At 37.8% G+C, this 22,182-nt stretch overlaps 1 protein-coding gene across 1 annotated transcript in view; it reads right to left on the bottom strand.

The window, feature by feature from the left end:
- Positions 1 to 526: 526 nt before the first annotated feature.
- C3HXorf58 (chromosome 3 CXorf58 homolog) overlaps positions 527 to 22,182 on the bottom strand; it is a 60,723-nt gene continuing 39,067 nt past the window's right edge. The window contains exons 7-9 of the mRNA XM_053706365.1: positions 21,472 to 21,701; positions 13,339 to 13,495; positions 527 to 1,315 (exon numbers count right to left, since the gene is read on the bottom strand). Coding sequence (XP_053562340.1) covers positions 1,139 to 1,315; positions 13,339 to 13,495; positions 21,472 to 21,701 — 564 coding nt within the window. The 3' untranslated portion in view covers positions 527 to 1,138. The remainder of the gene's footprint in view (positions 1,316 to 13,338; positions 13,496 to 21,471; positions 21,702 to 22,182) is intronic.

The raw sequence follows: 22,182 nt of genomic DNA, 5'->3' as shown, positions 1-22,182 counted from the left end.
TAGGCTGAAACGATCGTCTAGGGTTGTCATGCTCCTTGTTCAGAGGAGAATTGCCTGGTATTTCAGGGCTGGACTGACCTTACTTGGTGGGATCAGATTGATATACTTCAGGAAAGTTTTCCTCTGTGAAAAGCACACTGGTCTAAAAGAGGCTGCTCCTGGGTGGTAAATCGCCATAGAACTAGCTGATGAGCTGTTGTTCGTTCCTGGTAGAGCGCTTCTCTCTTTCTTTCGGTTACCATAGTAACCTATTTATTTTCAAGAAATCCGGCATCGGGTGGAAGCGTTCACACAACGCTAGCTTACATCTACAAGAAAAGGGCGACTGCACACAATGCGCTATCTTTTTGAATGGGAACCTGGTACTAAAATGGAGCCGTAAATTACTTTTAGCTGCCGGCAACTTCAGTAGCGTACAGCTCCATTTTTAACTGCTCAATGGAAACGAGCCCAATGTTGGGTAAAAGCTCTTTATAACACTATCAAACTTCTTTACATTCCAGCAATGACTTTTCAAAACTATCTGTTGACCTTTAAGTAGTTTTTATTTGTTATTCTTAGTGAACTTATATTACAATTTGTGTTCTGTGAGTAATTCAATAACAAATAACTACATAAAAAAAAACACAATTAAGTGGACTATCCATACAAGGGACAAATCTGCACATACTTTATAAGCAGCAAGGTATTTACACAGAAAGAAGTAGCAATCTGGGGAAAGTGGCATAAGTTCATGATTCACATAGATCATACAATTTTAAACCTTATTCTCTTGGTATCCTTTGTTAAAAGAGAAATAATGCACTACTGGGGAGCTAGCTGAAAGCTACAGACAAGAGACATATGTGTGCAGCCACGATCATCAGCTTCTGGGCCTACCTAGGTGTACTAGGTATTACTTCTAGTATTAATCTTGCTTCATTCTTTTGTTATCCTTTGTTGAATGTCCAGCAATGCAGTACTGAGAGCTAGCTGAGCACATCGGTAAGCCAATGAAGAGGTATATATGTGCAGCTACCAATCAGCAGCTATCTCCCAGCTTCTGAACCTACCTAGGTATGCTTTTCAACAAAGTATACCAAGAGGAAGAAACAAATTAGATAATAGAAGTAAATTGAAAATTGTATGCTCAGTCCCTTTAATGTATTAGAAGAGGGCTTTGTATTTCTGTATCATCCAGAGACAGTCCTTGGCTCCAGGCGTAAAGTTTTTGTGCTTCTTCATCCCAGTCCTCATCTGAAAGTGCAGCATCCATTGTATGTTTTCTACCTGAGAATTGGCTGCTATAAGCATGTGTTGTATCCACACTGTGTTCCTGTAAACAATGGGAAAATACAGATGAAGTTGCATGTTCTTTATTTGGGCTTTGGTCAGTGCCGCAATATAACTGTATGTTGTAATCATTAGACAAGTGGTGTCCCACTGCATTTTGTTTGTGCGTTAAATTTAGTCACACAATATTTATTAGCTACATTTTGATAGAAGAATGAAGCATGCTCTTAGATTTTCTGGTGTGGCTTCTAGTTATTGTTGCTTTTTGGCTTCTTTTCAAGACCATATATATATATTGTGATGCTTTTCTTACTGTCCCCCCTGGGTACAGGTTTAGGTAATTTTAAAAGGGACATGAAACCCAATATTTTCTAAATGTAGCCACCAATCAGCACGTGCTACCCAGGGTGCTAAACAAAAAATGGGCAGGCTCCTAAGCTTACATTAATGCTTTTTTAAATGAAGATAACAAGAGAACGAAGAAAAATTGATAATAGGAGTAAGTTGCTTAAAATTGCATGCTCTGTCTGAATCATGAAAGAAAAAATTTGAGTTTCATATCCCTTTAATCTGTTGTTATTTTAACCCTTTGCTACTCATATTTAGGCCCTACTGTAGGTCACCAAATTTAAACTATACCATTGTTTTATGTATATCTCATAAAACCTGCAATAAAAAGTGTGAAATGCATTTTTATTTAAAAATTAAATAAAACAAGTTTATAAACAATATTGTGCGTGTGTATTTTCTTTCATTAAAGTGAATGTAAATTATGATGCTAAACTGCCCGGTTTTTAAAAATTCGATTAAAAACAGGGGCACTTTAATTCATCAAAATTTACATTTCACTCCTGTTGAGAAAAAAAACTTACCTTTTAATCTTCACAGCAGCTCCAGCTTCCTCCAACCGTTGCAAAGCCTCTTCCTGGGTCTAAAATGAGGAATCCGGCTTCCTCCAATCACGGCGTTGAATCAGACACTGATTCCCCCAGGGGGGGGGGGAAGCTGTGATTGGAGGATGACGTATCCATCATTTCTGACATCAGAAATGGCTTACGAAGACCGGAGGAAGCTGGAGATGCTGTGAAGATTAAAAGGTAAGTATTTTTTTACAACAGGAGTGAAATGTAAATTTTGATGAATTAAAGTGCCCCTGTTTTTAATCGAATTTTTAAAAACCGAGCACTTAAGCATCAAAATTTACATTCACTTTAAGGTGATGAGAGTTCACTATCCATTACTCCTGGAAATTATACTCCTGACCACTGGGAGGAAGCAAAGATCCTAAAACTCTAAGGGACCTTAAAACCCCTCCCACCTTAGTGGAAAGCAGTCTTGTCTTTGCCTTTGCAGGAGACAGGTGAAGAGGGGAGGTGCTCCAGGTGTTTGTGAGAAAGGGACCGGTTTGAGGCTGAGTTTTCCCCTCGGAGAGGTGCAGTCTGGACAGAGATATGTAAATGGTGTATGGGTACTTACACAAAAACAACCTATGGAAGTGAGTCGCAGGGACCTAGCCGCCTCCTGTTGGTTCAATGTTATAATATATATATATATATATATATATATACACAGTATATACTCTGCTGTCACGTGTACTGCACTGGATTGACTATCTACTGTAAGCAGTTTTCTCCTGTTTATGGTAAGTATAGTAGTACAGGTGTCTATCAGGTAAGTATGGGGGTTGTTGTTGGCACCTGCTTAGCAAAGGCTATTAGTAGGTACTCACTTATGGATATATCATAGCCTGGGGATTATTATTTTAGGCATGGATTTATAAGTACCTTATTTTCACCCAATGTAGGCCTTTTCAAGTCTGTCTGTGCATGTCATTTTTTTCCATGCGTCGGCTTGTTCATGTGCTTTGTTTTTTTAACCCTTCAGCGTGAATACCTACGTCATTTTTTGCGCGTTAATGTACATGCCGGGGTTTTTAGTGTGATTCTTTTTTTCGCACGCTTAGTATTATGGGCATGTCTTTGTGATAGGCCTGTTAGGCTAGCGCTCATTCGATGCTCTTGATTTTTAGCGCTCCTAAAGCCTGCTTTAGCCTCTGGTGAGGGGGTAAGATTTTATTGCTTCCAGTAGCTGCTTTATTTGCGTGTAAGGTTATTTTATTATCCAGCCTTTAAAGTAATGTTTAAATCATTTTCTGTATCTTGATTTTTTTTTTCATTACTTGCCTGCTTTAATTCTATTATTCATTATGGAGCATACTGATTCTGTCCCGTCTTCTTAGAAGCTTGATCCTATGAACACTTTCCTACTAATAGTAAGTGTATCTATTGAAAGCTGATTTATATAATCCCCCTTGCTCAGCTTTACAAATCATGTACAGATCATCAAGAAACTGAATCCTCCTTTTAAACTTGAACTCCTTCGTTCTCTTTTATGAGAAGTTTTATGTACTTTAGGAGTTTAGGATTCTAAAGTTTCTGAGGTTAAGCAGCTGTGTTTGATTTTTAAACCCTCTGTTAAGTCTCCAGTGGTATTTCAATTTCCTAATGCTAACTCTGAGATCATTTCTAAAGAGTGGTCCAAGCCAGGTATTAATTTTAATCCGACAAAGAATGTTTGCTTTGCCTGCTTCTAATTTAGAGGAAACCAAACCCAAATTGAAACAGGTCTAAATAGTCCAAGACGCCTGATTTTACTACCAAGTCTGAATGTAGGTACGACCCCTGATGTTCTAATAGGAGACAGATTACTTTTTCAGGAGATACAGAAGCGGTGGAGCGCAAAGAGCGGGGGGACACAAAACGATCTAAGTGCAGATTAAAAGGTTTCCACTTTATTATAAAATAAGTAAAACGATGTACCCTCAAACATGTGAGGTATGTTGCAGCATAAATAGTATTGATGTCCACAGCGTGAGTACAAACTTGGTCCACAAACTATAATGTGCTGAGAGTCCAAATATCTGACGAAGCCAGGAGGAGCCCAGTGAAACGCGTTAGGCCACGCCCATTTTACGCACCGGAGGACGTAGGTGAGCTGTGTGGAGCGGTGGTTCTGAAGCCAGACAATTTTTTACAGTACTACTGCTTTCCCAGCGACACCCCCTCCATAGTTTTATAGAGTTATCCCTCTGTGTTACGGCCCTTATTATTCATGTTTTGGGGAAAAGTCTCATATTTGGCGTATATTGTATAAAGACCATCCCCACACATTTTCAGTGGGCAATACAAACTGTGTATCTGAAAAAGGGATAATAAAGTGGAAACCTTTTAATCTGCACTTAGATCGTTTTGTGTCCCCCCTCTTTGAGCTCCACCGCTTCTGTATCGACAGATTCCTTTTATTCTGCCGTTTTTTTCACGGAGATCACACCAGTGCTTTGGAAGGGAGCTGCATGGTGGACACAAAAGATATGGACATCCCAAAATGAGAATAAATATCTGTTCCTTACTCTTTTTTACACAGACTATTTTAAGATATTGTGCAAAGTGTAAACCTTTTTGGAACAGTCTCTTAAGTTTTGTGCATCATTTTCTATTTAAGTTTTCTCCTGCTTCCTTTATGTTATGTTATGATTGCATATGTTATGTGTATTGTGGAGCTACCTTAATATTGTGTTACAACAATAGTATTAATACTTTTTCAGGAGGATTGGTTTCATTCTGTTCAAGATCCATGGGTTTTGAGCATTATTTCCAAAGTTTACAGAATAGGTTTCAGATCAAGCCCCCCCAGGGTACGGTTTCTTTCTCATGTTCCAAAGGAAGAAGGTTTCTTCTGTTCATGTTCCATAGAAAAAGGCTAGAGCCTTTTTTTCAGTCTATTTCAGATCTGGAATCTATGGGACTAATAGTTCCAGTTCCAGATTTGGAACAGGGTCAGGGATTTTAGATTTTATTCAAACCTCCTTAGTGTTCCCCAAGAAAGAAGGAACTTACAGACCTGTTCTGGACTTGAAAACTTGTAACAAGTTTCTCAGGGTTCCTTCTTTCAAGATGGAGACCATTCAGACAGTTCATGTCCTCTATGGATCTGAAAGATGCTTATCTTCATGTACCTATTCACAGGGATCATCATCAATTTCTAAGGTTTGCATTTCTGGTTACTGCTCCCAGAATTTTTACAAAGGTTCTGACATTTCTATTATTGGTGATAAGGCTCAGGGTGTTTCAATGGTTTCTTTATCTGGATGATATCTTAGTACAGGCTCCATCTTTACATTTAGCACTTTTTCATGGAAGCATAACCCTAATTGTAACGGTAGTGAAAACAGGCTTTTTGGACTGTTTAGACCTAAGTCTGCATGAAGGTGTGCCCCCACCGATCTAGATCTTTTGGTAGAGGTGGCAGATTACACCTTTTTAAGGGGCTTTGGTTTCATTCTGTTCAAGATCCATGGGTTCTGAACATTAGTTCCAAAGGATACAAAATAGGCTTCAGATCAAGGCCTTCCAGGGGAAGGTTTCTACTGTCTCATGTTCCAAAGAATCCTGTAAATGCAAGAGCCTTTTTTAATTCGATTTCAGATATGGAATATGTGGGTGTAATAGTTCCAGAATTGGAACATGATCAGGGTTTCTATTTCAACCTCCTTATTGTTCCCAAGAAAGCAGGAACTTACAGACCCTTTCTGGTTTCTCAGGGTTCCTTCTGTCAAACAGACCAGCGACATACAGGGTACGTTGTGGTTGTTAAGGAGTTAAAACCATATGGGTACTTAAATATTACCTATGAAACAGTGGGTCTAGGAGGTTTCCAGGGTTTAATGGACATAAGATTTAGGGGTTTGAACACCAACACCTCCATCCAGCTCCCTTAAGCCCTCTTCTCTTTCCTAGCACTTCCAGGTTTCCAGGGCTTGGTGACGTCACCCCGCACATGCGGAAAAGTCACGATCAGCTCTGAAAGTGCTATATCGTCATCCGCACTAAATACATTGTGCATATGACAACCTCATGCACACTTAAAGGGTTAAAGTAAACTTGTATAACCCCTGGATAGAAAATATAAGTGCAAATCTGTTAAAGGGAAATGAGAGTCAAAATGAAACTTTAATGATTCAGACCGAGCATGCCGTTTTAAACAATTACTTATATTATAGTTTTTACTTCTCTTGAAAACAATCTAGCATTAGATGATCCATGTATGTAGCCCATCTGGGAGTGTTTATGTAACAATGTATGGTTTAGCTTATTTTTATAATAACATTGTGGTGATTATCAGACTCCTAATCAAGCCCCAAAGTATCAAATGTAGACCCAGGTTTACAGATTATTGCTGCTATTGTTTGTGTAATATTTCATATGCAGGGAAGGGGGGTTGGTCTGCTCTTTATGCTTCCCAGCCCCTTTCACTGGGTGTTCCAGACTAAACTCATCAACAGTGCTAAACTGGGAGCTACTAAGCAAGTTTTTAAAATGTTTTATACTGGATTTTTAGATCAGTATCTATGCATTTTCTTTTTTAAAGTAGTATCTATTACATGCAGTTAGTTAAACTAGTTGGCTATTTGTCCATCATTCCGCTTCCAGGAGGCAAAGTCTCAAATAATTATTTGATTATTTTTACTTTTTAGCTATCCAAAAGGTATACAAGCTCAGTAGGAACTTCTACCCTCTCCAACATATTTATTTCTTCAATGTTTGTTAAAGGGACTGTAAAGTTAAAATTAAGCTTTCATCATTCAGATAGAGCAAGCAATTATAAACAACTTTACAATTTACTGCTACTGTTCTCTTAATATTCTTTGCTGAAGACTAAACCTAGACAGGACGATAGGAGTTTAGGAGCGTGCATGTGATTATAGCAGTCTATGGCAGTGGCATTTGTACCTATGTATAACATTGCTATAAAATGTTGCAAACTCTGCTGCCAGATGGCTTGAGATGTGCATGATCCTGAGCTCACCAAGGATTAAAAATCTCCAGCTGCTAAAGTTTAAAAAGGACCTTTGTTACAGGCACATCATTTATTCATGTTTAGAATGCTAAATAGTTTAAATATTAGGGAGTTGTTCAAAGAAAAAAAGAAAATGCTTTACTGAATTTCTTAATGAATGCATTTATTTCAATGTAGTGTTTAATTAAGATATACATTAATAAATATAACTGTTTCAAATAAAATAAATAAGAAATCAAGTAAAAATATATGCTACTGTAAAATGTAATTTCACCCAAGGTTACAAAATTGTTTGTCTCATGACCAGTCTCAATGGTGCCAGTATTGTACTTGCTGTGTTCTAGCTCAAGGTAATAGCATTTTCTGATTGCTCATGATGTAATGCCAATAGGGGGGGGGGGGGGCGGAAAATATTATCTGAACCAAAATGCTGTCAGACTTTTTATAATTTTTTTTCATTGCATTTATTTAGCAATAAAATGTTTTTATTTTTTTGTAACAAGTAAAACACATATTTTTAAAATATTTTTCTCTCATGCCTTTTTCTTTATATATTGTACTCAAAATCTTTCATAAGATATGAGACCATTTTTACTCATATAATATTAGGGGTAGGTGCCTTGAATTCAGATTTCAGAATAACCTCTCTCTAAGGCATTATAAGGAGAAAAAGGTATGAACCGCTACACCTTTTTTCCGTTTTCATATACAGGGTCCAAAAGTTATTCAAACAACGTTTTGGGCTTAACACTAGCCCTTATTCATGCTAGTGTTAAGCCCAAAAAGTTGCTTGCATAACTGTTGGACCCTGTATATGAAAATGGAATAAAAGGACCTTTTTAACCCCTTAACGACTGGGCTTTTCTCTGCCGCGATCTCGCTAAAAGTAGCGAGAATGCGCTCTTTCTGCATGCCCAATGAGTGGAGCACTGCAGCAATAGAGTTGCAGAGTTACTGATGCAGAAAGGGCTTGAAGCCTGATGAAACAGACAGCAGTCTGAGAAACGCGTTGCATTCTGTTCTTTTTACTATCAGTCATATGGTTGATATCTGACTTTTACTTGCCATTAAATTGAGGTCTTTTTTAACACTATTATGAGGTCTGAGCTTGTTTATATCCACTGAGGACTCCACGGATACCGGCACTGACGCTGAGACAGTGAGCTGAGACACTGCAAACTCCCAGTCTGCTTGACTTAGCACATTTGGGTGCTGCTCCACTTGTGAGTATCCATTTAGCTTTTATTCGTCTTTCCATCCATATCCACAGTATAACACTAGGAGGCTTTGTTTTTTGTGATTGAATTCACAGAGAGAGTTTGTATCCTGATCGTTTTATCTGGCAAAGAGCTGACTCCTGAATCAGGGTGTGATCCATACAGAAAGAGCTGTACCTGTCTAAAACAGCAAGAATATTCACATCAAGAGGACCTATACAACTTTGGATCCTATTAAGGACTGGTACCTATATTGTAGAGAGACATTTTCCTGTGTTTTTTCCTGATACCGAAAATTGTCACTAGGACACCAACAAGGTCATATGTATAATACCGTCTGGTCCTTTTAGTTGTTATAGCTTTTTATTGTTTTTTTTAATGTACTAGACATTGTACCTTTTTTGGGAATTTTAATCTAGAACCCTTATATTACTATAGCAGTCACCTTTATTGCGTCCCTTAGAGCTGACACTTGTGTTCAGCTAGCGTTGTTTATACCTAAAGCTAAAATTAACCTTTTAAGATACCTGATTAACCACTTCACTGCCGGGAATAATAGAAGTGTGGCGCGCAGCTGCAATTAGCGGCCTTTTAATTACCAAAAAGCAATGGCAAAGCAATATATGTCTGCTAATTCTGAACAAAGGGGATCCCAGAGAAGCTTTTATAACCATTTGTGCCATGATTGCTTAAGCCGTATATAAATAATTTAATTGAGAAATCCAAAGTTTGTTAAAAAGTTAACAATTTTTTTTTATTTGATTGCATTTGGCGGTGAAATGGTGGCATGAAATATACCAAAATGGGCCTATTATATAATTATCATATACTTTATGTATGCAGTGTGTGAGAAAAGAACATCTTGAATCTCTGAATTAGTTCAATCCAACTCCTTTTCAGATAGCTTGTCTTACATCCAGCTTATGAATTTTCTTTTGTATATCCATACTACATAGTTGCCAACAGTCCCGTTTTTTCCGGGACAGTCCCAGAATTTGGGAGCCAGTCCCGGCCATTTAAATGTCCCGGACTGTCCCTGCACACTTCCTAATGTTATTTTTTTTTTAAAAACGGTTTTGCTGCACTTCCGAGTTCCGCCAGCAGGTGTCACTGTCAATAAAGTGAAGCATAGCAGGAAACTAAATTTCTAGCTGCTTGTTTAGAAGTTCTTGCCGTAGGGAACTTTACTTCTTATGATCTAACATTTTTCACACAGATGATCTATGGATCATTTATCAATCATCATGGAAACATAATGTGAAATTGCTGCTGGATCTGTTTGTGCAGGGTACAGATATTTAGCAGCTGTAGTGAGTTAAGTGAATAACTGTTATGGTTGTGAACCCAGTTAGTTTAGAGGACAGAGAGATAGGTCTGATCTGGGTGATAATGAGCTGCTGCTAGTGAAGGGTTAATACACTGTACAGATCTAGGTGACAATTAGTGGCTGCTAGTGAAGGGTTAATTCACACTGTACAGATCTGGGTGATAATGAGCTGCTGTTATTGAGGGGTTAATACACTGTACAGATCTAGGTGACAATTAGCGGCTGCTACTGAAGGGTTAATGCACTGTACAGATCTGGGTGACAATGAGCTGCTGCTATTGAATTGTTAATACACACTGTACAGATCTGGGTGATAATGAGCTGCTGCTAGTGAATTGTTAATACACACTGTACAGATCTGGGTGACAATGAGCTGCTGCTAGTGAAGGGTTAATACACACTGTACAGATCTGGGTGATAATGAGCTGCTGATAGTGAAGGGTTAATACACACTGTACAGATCTGGGTGACAATGAGCTGCTGCTAGTGAAGGGTTAATACACCGTACAGATCTAGGTGATAATGAGCTGCTGCTAGTGAAGGGTTAATACACACTGTACAGATCTGGGTAATAATGAGCTGCTGCTAGTGAAGGGTTAATACACACTGTACAGATCTAGGTGATAATGAGCTGCTGCTAGTGAAGGGTTAATACACACTGTACAGATCTGGGTAATAATGAGCTGCTGCTAGTGAAGGGTTAATACACACTGTACAGATCTGGGTGATAATGAGCTGCTGATAGTGAAGGGTTAATACACACTGTACAGATCTGGGTGACAATGAGCTGCTGCTAGTGAAGGGTTAATACACCGTACAGATCTAGGTGATAATGAGCTGCTGCTAGTGAAGGGTTAATACACACTGTACAGATCTGGGTAATAATGAGCTGCTGCTAGTGAAGGGTTAACACACACTGTACAGATCTGGGTAATAATGAGCTGCTGCTAGTGAAGGGTTAATACACACTGTACAGATCTGGGTGATAATGATATTTTGCAAAAGAATAAATCAGGTGTAAAGATAATGGTCAAAATCTAAGCTACTTTCTGCTAATAGAGAAATTTATCTTTTGATCAGCAACAGCTATAATAGTAATCTCCTAAGTAGAACTAAAAATATAGAAACCTGGGAAAGGCCTCCTACTGGCTGTAGTGCATATTCCCTCATTTGTTCTATACCTTCTAGCTTCATATTTTAATATATATATACAGTGAGTGCAGAATTATTAGGCAAATGAGTATTTTGACCACATCATCCTCTTTATGCATGTTGTCTTACTCCAAGCTGTATAGGCTCAAAAGCCTACTACCAATTAAGCATATTAGGTGATGTGCATCTCTGTAATGAGAAGGGGTGTGGTCTAATGACATCAACACCCTATATCAGGTGTGCATAATTATTAGGCAACTTCCTTTCCTTTGGCAAAATGGGTCAAAAGAAGGACTTGACAGGCTCAGAAAAGTCAAAAATAGTGAGATATCTTGCAGATGGATGCAGCACTCTTAAAATTGCAAAGCTTCTGAAGCGTGATCATCGAACAATCAAACGTTTCATTCAAAATAGTCAACAGGGTCGCAAGAAGCGTGTGGAAAAACCAAGGCACAAAATAACTGCCCATGAACTGAGAAAAGTCAAGCGTGCAGCTGCCAAGATGCCACTTGCCACCAGTTTGGCCATATTTCAGAGCTGCAACATCACTGGAGTGCCCAAAAGCACAAGGTGTGCAATACTCAGAGACATGGCCAAGGTAAGAAAGGCTGAAAGACGACCACCACTGAACAAGACACACAAGCTGAAACGTCAAGACTGGGCCAAGAAATATCTCAAGACTGATTTTTCTAAGGTTTTATGGACTGATGAAATGAGAGTGAGTCTTGATGGGCCAGATGGATGGGCCCGTGGCTGGATTGGTAAAGGGCAGAGAGCTCCAGTCCGACTCAGACGCTAGCAAGGTGGAGGTGGAGTACTGGTTTGGGCTGGTATCATAAAAGATGAGCTTGTGGGGCCTTTTCGGGTTGAGGATGGAGTCAAGCTCAACTCCCAGTCCTACTGCCAGTTTCTGGAAGACACCTTCTTCAAGCAGTGGTACAGGAAGAAGTCTGCATCCTTCAAGAAAAACATGATTTTCATGCAGGACAATGCTCCATCACACGCGTCCAAGTACTCCACAGCGTGGCTGGCAAGAAAGGGTATAAAAGAAGAAAATCTAATGACATGGCCTCCTTGTTCACCTGATCTGAACCCCATTGAGAACCTGTGGTCCATCATCAAATGTGAGATTTACAAGGAGGGAAAACAGTACACCTCTCTGAACAGTGTCTGGGAGGCTGTGGTTGCTGCTGCACGCAATGTTGATGGTGAACAGATCAAAACACTGACAGAATCCATGGATGGCAGGCTTTTGAGTGTCCTTGCAAAGAAAGGTGGCTATATTGGTCACTGATTTGTTTTTGTTTTGTTTTTGAATGTCAGAAATGTATATTTGTGAATGTTGAGATGTTATATTGGTTTCACTGGTAAAAAATAAATAATTGAAATGGGTATATATTTGTTTTTTGTTAAGTTGCCTAATAATTATGCACAGTAATAGTCACCTGCACACACAGATATCCCCCTAAAATAGCTAAAACTAAAAACAAACTAAAAACTACTTCCAAAAATATTCAGCTTTGATATTAATGAGTTTTTTGGGTTCATTGAGAACATGGTTGTTGTTCAATAATAAAATTAATCCTCAAAAATACAACTTGTCTAATAATTCTGCACTCCCTGTATATAAAATATTCACTAAAATAAATATGCGGGGCTAAACTATGCTAATTAAGTGAGTTTGGCAAAGTGTGTGGGACTTTAGGGCAGGGGGTGTGGTAAATTTTTTTATACAAGTAACTGATAGCTGGAAATTGTCCCTGAATTTGTTTTTCAAATGTTGGCAACTATGATACTAACAAAATATGTGGATGATCCATCTGCACTAAAATGATGTTGGGGTCACAAAGTAAGATGCTAAAATAGTTGACATTGGTGATGATAACAATAACGATTTATGGGTGCCAAGCTTATCCTTCTAATGAAATGATCAAATTAGCCTGACATAAAATAAATTATCGTCTCCTCTAAAGGAATAGGTTATGATTCAATCTTTAAGCACATAGAACTGGAGACAGGACTTTCATGTCATAGAAACAGAGTTACTGAGGTTGGAGATAGTGTTGACATATTGGAAAGATTAATGTCTTTAAATGGATTTTAATTCTTCTTGATGATATATTCCATTCCTCATTTTAAACCTTTATTTGTTAACTAATCTGATTTGACTAATCTATATTATAATCTGTTGATTAAGTACAGTATGTGCAAAATTCGTTATTTGGATATTAGTTTATCAAACAAATTCCACATATGGCCGCGGGTAGCAGCTTTCGGCTATTTTTGGCACTGGATATATTAGATTTGCACAGATCTTTGTGTGTTGTACTTTAACACTAATATATGTAGCGAAGAAGATAGCCGAATGCTGCTACCCATGACCATATTTGGAATTTGACAAACGAATATCAAATTTTGCACATGCCTAGTGTTGATTATGAAGCAGACAAGAGTTCTGTGCCGGAAAGCATGAGACGATCTTATTGTGCACAGATACAGTATTATTTAACTTACATCCATTTGTTTCTCCAGTCCATAAAGTCTTCTCATTTTTGCAACTTTCAGGCGAGCTTTTTGAGAACGCCTGGCTGAGTGCTTTAGAGCTGCTGTATATTGTGAAGCTTGGTGAGATGACACTGCTGATGAAGGCGAAGGAGGAGGTGCTAGTGATCTGGGGGAAAACACACACAATCTATTGATATATTTTTTTGTTTAAATAGTGTTTGTATGGCGTTATTGTTAAATACATTTTGTTTATTAAAAAAAATGCATGTTATAAAGCAACAACATTTTACACAGAGACAAACACCATACACACATGCTTAACACCACACAAATACTAAACACACACACACCCAACAAATGCTACATATACATATATATATATATACACAAAAACACTACATTTAAACACGTTTTTGTTGCCAGTAATTATACATAATCCAACATATGCTCAAAGAGTCATTACACACAAATTATAAGCGATACAAAACGTGATTTAAATGTTTATATGGAAATGTAAAACTGAGGAATTAAATACATTTAATTTGTTAGAAACTACAATTCCTACATATAACAAAATTTGAATGAAATATTTCTATGGGAAATGTAAAAATATTGAAATAAATACATTAAATACATTTTGCATTGTTTATAATTTGTGCTTAACTACAATTCCTACATGAACACATACATAAATTACAATAATGCACCTACTGTTTGCCTTGGAAATAAATATAATACCAAAAGTGCATCACCAGAAAATGTTTCAATGTGCTCAGCCACAAGGGAACTTCTGATCCAAGTTGCTATAAGATTGATAAATATATTACCAGTGTTGTAGCCCATTAACCCTAGCTGTGATCCAAATCATACTTTCTCAGTTCCACACTTTAACCCTAAGCAAATAAACTGAACATCAACCTCACTATCACAGTTCCCTATAATAGCTCACCCCATCCCCACAATGCAGCATTTTAAATACTACAGGTGCTCAGAGTGCCAGTGGGGCTTGTATCATGTTAGCAATTAACAAATTAAGTCATTACAAGATGGTACAAGAAATTTAGGCTCTATGAGCAAGTGCTCTATTTAAAATGCTTGTGCACGGAGCATACTTAAATACACTTTTAAAGCAGCTATAGCTTTTATTAGAAGCATTTTTTGCTAATACATGTATATTACAAAAATGCATCTATTCAAAATTTAAATACATCCATGTTGATTTAAATCTTCACTTATTAGGATCTAGGCCTAGACTGAAATATTGTTTCCATCCTTATATTTTTATTACTTTCTATGTAGTATTATCACTTTAAAACATGGAGCATAAATTCATTTATAAAGCCACTATTTGTAGCCATCATTTGTTAGGATGTAACAAAGTTTAATTCTTCTAGTTCTGCTGGAATAGAATTGGAAGGAGGGGTTACAGTCAAACAAATTATGGCTACCAATAAAGTGGCTTTATAAGTTAATTTATGTTCCATGTTTTAAAGTGATAATACAACATACAACGTAATAAAATACTAGGGGGGGAAACAATATGCCAACCCTAGGCCTAGATCCTATATGACCAAACTGCAAAACTGTAGTTATCAATAGTAGGTTGAGAACACTTTACCAGGATTGTTAAAACATTTTTTATATATAAATCAAGAAAACATAACTTTGCAAAATCAGAACATGACAAAGATTTTTAAAGGGAACTGTGTTCCTGGTGATTAGAAAAGGCAGAAGAGTAAACAATCTTTATGGGAGTTAAGTTTAAGGGAATTATTGCTGATTGGGATTGTGTGGGGGAATTTAAAAGGGGGCAAGAATTTAGTGGGTGGCTTTACTACTGGGGAAGTAATGTAAGAGCAATGCAATTGTGGAGGTTGCAGTTAAAGGGACGCTAAAGTCAAAATTAACCTTTTTTTTATTTAGATAGAGCATGCCATTTTAAATAACTTTCCAATTTACTTCCATTAACAAAATGTGTTTGATGTATAAGACCAATGGCACTACTTTTCTTGAGAGTAAATATCTTAGGGATATTGCCACTTATTAATAGTACAGTTGCCTTTATTAAACAAGTGATGTGACTGTTGGTGCTGAGTATCTGTAGACAATATTTGCAAATTCAGTAAAAGAAACTAAATAAAGGATCCCCTCTTTATTATTGGTTAATTTATTAAAATATAAATCTTTATTAATTTTATACAAAAAATAAAAACATTTAAGTGCACATTGTGATCTATTAGGCAAGTATTGTATTAGGCTTCTGCTTTCATATTTAAGCAATGCCTAGTGGATTCTTTAAAAACTATATTCAGTGATATTCCTATTCACCAAATATTTACATCGTTCTTGTTTTAGATATCTGCAATATTATGCCAGAATTGCTGTTAATATTTAAAATGTTTGCATTATTGTACCAGTTACTGTTGATACCATTTGTTAATTCCAAGAAATTAATCTTAGTGATTTGCCTATATGTGTCCAGCCTACAATTTTATTATTACACTTTGCTTGCTTGTTTGTATCCATTCACCAAAATTCTCTGCTTGAAAAAAACTCTAGCATTGTACCTTATTTGAATGGAGAGGAGTACAATCTATTGTTACTAGTATATCTGGTTATGGCTGGTTTATAGAATAGTATCTCTATAAAGTTCATAGGTATGGTTTTTAGATTGTGCTTAACAGACGATGATTTTCAATTTCTAACCTTGTATACATTGTGTTTTATCTGTCCGCTTGAGCAGAGTCTGTACCAGTGTTAATATTACATGGCAACGACCCTTGTTACTACCGCAAGACACTTTCGGCTAGATTTGGAGTTTGGCGGTAAAAGGGCTGTTAACGCTCCGCGGGTTTTTTTCTGGCCGCACCATAAATTTAACTCTGGTATCGAGAGTTCAAACAAATGCTGCGTTAGGCTCCAAAAAAGGAGCGTAGAGCATTTTTACCGCAAATACAACTCTCGATACCAGAGTTGCTTACGGACGCGGCCGGCCTCAAAAACGTGCTCGTGCACGATTCTCCCATAGGAAACAATGGGGCTGTTTGAGCTGAAAAAAAACCTAACACCTGCAAAAAAGCAGCGTTCAGCTCCTAACGCAGCCCCATTGTTTCCTATGGGGAAACACTTCCTACGTCTGCACCTAACACTCTAACATGTACCCCGAGTCTAAACACCCCTAGCCTTACACTTATTAACCCCTAATCTGCCGCCCCCGCTATCGCTGACCCCTGCATTACACTTTTAACCCCTAATCTGCCGCTCCGTAAACCGCCGCCACCTACGTTATCCCTATGTACCCCTAATCTGCTGCCCTAACATCGCCGACCCCTATGTTATATTTATTAACCCCTAATCTGCCCCCCACAACGTCGCCGACACCTACCTACACTTATTAACCCCTAATCTGCCGACCGGACCTGAGCGCTACTATAATAAAGTTATTAACCCCTAATCCGCCTCACTAACCCTATCATAAATAGTATTAACCCCTAATCTGCCCTCCCTAACATCGCCGACACCTACCTTCAATTATTAACCCCTAATCTGCCGACCGGAGCTCACCGCTATTCTAATAAATGTATTAACCCCTAAAGCTAAGTCTAACCCTAACACTAACACCCCCCTAAGTTAAATATAATTTTTATCTAACGAAATAAATTAATTCTTATTAAATAAATGATTCCTATTTAAAGCTAAATACTTACCTGTAAAATAAATCCTAATATAGCTACAATATAAATTACATTTATATTATAGCTATTTTAGGATTAATATTTATTTTACAGGTAACTTTGTATTTATTTTAACCAGGTACAATAGCTATTAAATAGTTAAGAACTATTTAATAGTTACCTAGTTAAAATAATTACAAATTTACCTGTAAAATAAATCCTAACCTAAGTTATAATTAAACCTAACACTACCCTATCAATAAAATAATTAAATAAACTACCTACAATTACCTACAATTAACCTAACACTACACTATCAATAAATTAATTAAACACAATTGCTACAAATAAATACAATTAAATAAACTATCTAAAGTACAAAAAATAAAAAAGAACTAAGTTACAGAAAATAAAAAAATATTTACAAACATAAGAAAAATATTACAACAATTTTAAACTAATTACACCTACTCTAAGCCCCCTAATAAAATAACAAAGACCCCCAAAATAAAAAATTCCCTACCCTATTCTAAAATACAAAAATTACAAGCTCTTTTACCTTACCAGCCCTGAACAGGGCCCTTTGCGGGGCATGCCCCAAGAATTTCAGCTCTTTTGCCTGTAAAAAAAAACATACAATACCCCCCCCCAACATTACAACCCACCACCCACATACCCCTAATCTAACCCAAACCCCCCTTAAATAAACCTAACACTAAGCCCCTGATGATCTTCCTACCTTGTCTTCACCATGCCAGGTTCACCGATCCGTCCTGGCTCCAAGATCTTCATCCAACCCAAGCGGGGGTTGGCGATCCATAATCCGGTGCTCCAAAGTCTTCCTCCTATCCGGCAAGAAGAGGACATCCGGACCGGCAAACATCTTCTCCAAGCGGCATCTTCTATGTTCTTCCATCCGATGACGACCGGCTCCATCTTGAAGACCTCCAGCGCGGATCCATCCTCTTCTTCCGACGACTAGACGACGAATGACGGTTCCTTTAAGGGACGTCATCCAAGATGGCGTCCCTCGAATTCCGATTGGCTGATAGGATTCTATCAGCCAATCGGAATTAAGGTAGGAATCTTCTGATTGGCTGATGGAATCAGCCAATCAGAATCAAGTTCAATCCGATTGGCTGATCCAATCAGCCAATCAGATTGAGCTCGCATTGTATTGGCTGATCGGAACAGCCAATAGAATGCGAGCTCAATCTGATTGGCTGATTGGATCAGCCAATCGGATTGAACTTGATTCTGATTGGCTGATTCCATCAGCCAATCAGAAAATTCCTACCTTAATTCCGATTGGCTGATAGAATCCTATCAGCCAATCGGAATTCGAGGGACGCCATCTTGGATGACGTCCCTTAAAGGAACCGTCATTCGTCGTCTAGTCGTCGGAAGAAGAGGATGGATCCGCGCTGGAGGTCTTCAAGATGGAGCCGGTCGTCATCGGATGGAAGAACATAGAAGATGCCGCTTGGAGAAGATGTTTGCCGGTCCGGATGTCCTCTTCTTGCCGGATAGGAGGAAGACTTTGGAGCACCGGATTATGGATCGCCAACCCCCGCTTGGGTTGGATGAAGATCTTGGAGCCAGGACGGATCGGTGAACCTGGCATGGTGAAGACAAGGTAGGAAGATCATCAGGGGCTTAGTGTTAGGTTTATTTAAGGGGGGTTTGGGTTAGATTAGGGGTATGTGGGTGGTGGGTTGTAATGTTGGGGGGGGGTATTGTATGTTTTTTTTTACAGGCAAAAGAGCTGAAATTCTTGGGGCATGCCCCGCAAAGGGCCCTGTTCAGGGCTGGTAAGGTAAAAGAGCTTGTAATTTTTGTATTTTAGAATAGGGTAGGGAATTTTTTATTTTGGGGGTCTTTGTTATTTTATTAGGGGGCTTAGAGTAGGTGTAATTAGTTTAAAATTGTTGTAATATTTTTCTTATGTTTGTAAATATTTTTTTATTTTCTGTAACTTAGTTCTTTTTTATTTTTTGTACTTTAGATAGTTTATTTAATTGTATTTATTTGTAGCAATTGTGTTTAATTAATTTATTGATAGTGTAGTGTTAGGTTAATTGTAGGTAATTGTAGGTAGTTTATTTAATTATTTTATTGATAGGGTAGTGTTAGGTTTAATTATATCTTAGGTTAGGATTTATTTTACAGGTAAATTTGTAATTATTTTAACTAGGTAACTATTAAATAGTTCTTAACTATTTAATAGCTATTGTACCTGGTTAAAATAAATACAAAGTTACCTGTAAAATAAATATTAATCCTAAAATAGCTATAATATAAATGTAATTTATATTGTAGCTATATTAGGATTTATTTTACAGGTAAGTATTTAGCTTTAAATAGGAATCATTTATTTAACAAGAGTTAATTTATTTCGTTAGATAAAAATTATATTTAACTTAGGGGGGTGTTAGTGTTAGGGTTAGACTTATCTTTAGGGGTTAATACATTTATTAGAATAGCGGTGAGCTCCGGTCGGCAGATTAGGGGTTAATAATTGAAGGTAGGTGTCGGCGATGTTAGGGAGGGCAGATTAGGGGTTAATACTATTTATGATAGGGTTAGTGAGGCGGATTAGGGGTTAATAACTTTATTATAGTAGCGCTCAGGTCCGCTCGGCAGATTAGGGGTTAATAAGTGTAGGTAGGTGTCGGCGACGTTGTGGGGGGCAGATTAGGGGTTAATAAATATAACATAGGGGTCGGCGATGTTAGGGGCAGAAGATTAGGGGTACATAGGGATAACGTAGGTGGCGGCGATTTGCGGTCGGAAGATTAGGGGTTAATTATTTTAAGTAGCTTGCGGCGACGTTGTGTGGGGCAAGTTAGGGGTTAATAAATATAATATAGGGGTCGGCGGGGTTAGGGGCAGCAGATTAGGGGTACATAAGTATAACGTAGGTGGCGGTCGGCAGATTAGGGGTTAAAAATTTTAATCGAGTGGCGGCGATGTGGGGGGACCTCGGTTTAGGGGTACATAGGTAGTTTATGGGTGTTAGTGTAGTTTAGGGTACAGTAGTTAAGAGCTTTATGAACCGGCGTTAGCCAGAAAGCTCTTAACTCCTGCTTTTTTCAGGCGGCTGGAATCTTGTCGTTAGAGCTCTAACGCTCACTGCAGAAACGACTCTAAATACCAGCGTTAGAAAGATCCCATTGAAAAGATAGGCTACGCAAATGGCGTAGGGGGATCTGCGGTATGGAAAAGTCGCGGCTGTAAAGTGAGCGTTAGACCCTTTAATCACTGACTCCAAATACCAGCGGGCGCCCAAAACCAGCGTTAGGAGCCTCTAACGCTGGTTTTGACGGCTACCGCCGAACTCTAAATCTAGGCCTTTATTTCTTAACCGTATATACGGTGTATCTTATAGTTTGTATTTCACTTAGAAGCGATTGTACTAAATGATGTATACCGAACAGCCTTAGTTTGTAACTATTAGCTGCATATGCAGTATATATTCTAGAAGCGTTATGCTTTTAGTGAAATAGCAACAAGAGCTCTGTGTTATTAAACCGCTGAAGCAGCTAGTGCAATTCTGGCAATATTGTAAGTATAACAATAGCTTTTGAAAAAGCCGGTTAGCCGGCGAAACATGTAAAGGGAAGTGGAGAGGGCTGGTGGGAGCCTGTATTTTTTTAAATCTAAGTGCCATTGTGATATAACTAGTTTGATGTTGCAATCGGAATAGGCTATTGCTAAACTTACAATATTGCCAGAATTGCCCTAGCCGCTTCAGCGGTTTAACAACACAGAGCTCTTGTTGCTATTTCACTAAAAGCATAACGCTTCTAGAATATATACTGCATATGCAGCTAATAGTTACAGTTCTAAAACAGTATCCTTTTTTCAGTTTCTTTTACTGAATTTGAAAATATTAACAAAATGTGCACTGTCTTTTTATATTTACACTTTGAGTCACCAGCTCCTACTGAGCATGTGCAAGAACTCACAGAATGTACATATATGCATTTGTGATTGGCTGATAGCTGTCACATGATACAGGAGTGGAAATAGACATAACTTTGAAATTTGTCAGAAAAAAATCTACTACTCATTTGAAGTTCAGACTAAGTGCTATTGCATTGTATTTTTATCATGCATTTCTACTGTATTTACTGGTCATTTAAGGTTAACTGCATTGGGGAATGGTGTTAGCCATTATAGGGAACTGTAATAGAGAGGTAGATGTTTAGTTTATTTGCATTTAAGGATTGAGACTGGGAGGTTATGGTTAAGGTGCATGGGGGAGCTAGAAAAGATTAGGATCACGATTAAGGATAATGGGCAACTTGGATCAAAATTCCCTTGGGGCTGGTCACATTGAAAAGCTTTCAGTTGCCAACATTATTTCAAAAAAGTGTAATAGATTATTTCATAATCACTAATATTCCCTTCTCTTTCCCAACCTGTACAGTATATATTATCATTATATTGGAGAGACAAAGCCTACCTGACTTGAGTAACAGCACTTAGTTGTCTCAGTTGAACATCTTCTGTGCGAGGGATTTGCAGGAGTAATTTCATGTCATGTTTAAGTCTATCTGATAAGGTTCCAGATTCAGCATAGTCCACAATATCATACATAATTGTAGTCCGGGGCAGACTTTTCAGAGAGAGCCTCCTCCAGCAGTTGTCACGACCCCCAAAATGGGCTGGGGTCTCATCCAGGTAACTTATGTACTAAAATGATCAGAAAATAAAAATAGATGTTATAATTTATCATGAAAAAATAAAGATCTTAGGGATGTATATATATTTAATCGCCATTCTTGATCATATTTGAGCATATCTCTAATACAGAAAATAACCAAATATTTGATTGTACACCTCCTCAGAGAAGCCTACCAGCCTTTATACAGCACCAGGGTAACACTTGAAGCTATCAGGCAGGGGAACAACTACATTGTACCATACTATGGTCATACTAAGGTCACAACCCAACAATTAAAGTCTCAGCCAACCTCAAGGATCTTATAATTTGATAAATGTGGGTATGACCTTACTGGATTAAAGGTTAGTCCAGATTGTTTGTTAACTATTATGTGATTGTATCGATGAACACTCATTTTAAAATATTAAATATATTATTCTATATTAAATATAATATTTATATGCTTGATGACACTAGCAGAGTGTACACTTGAAATAAATAACATATTTT

This window comes from Bombina bombina, chromosome 3 (genome assembly GCF_027579735.1).
Source record: "Bombina bombina isolate aBomBom1 chromosome 3, aBomBom1.pri, whole genome shotgun sequence".
Classification (NCBI taxonomy): domain Eukaryota; kingdom Metazoa; phylum Chordata; class Amphibia; order Anura; family Bombinatoridae; genus Bombina; species Bombina bombina.
Note: the sequence above shows the minus strand (reverse complement) of the source record. Positions and strands in the feature narration are given on the sequence as shown.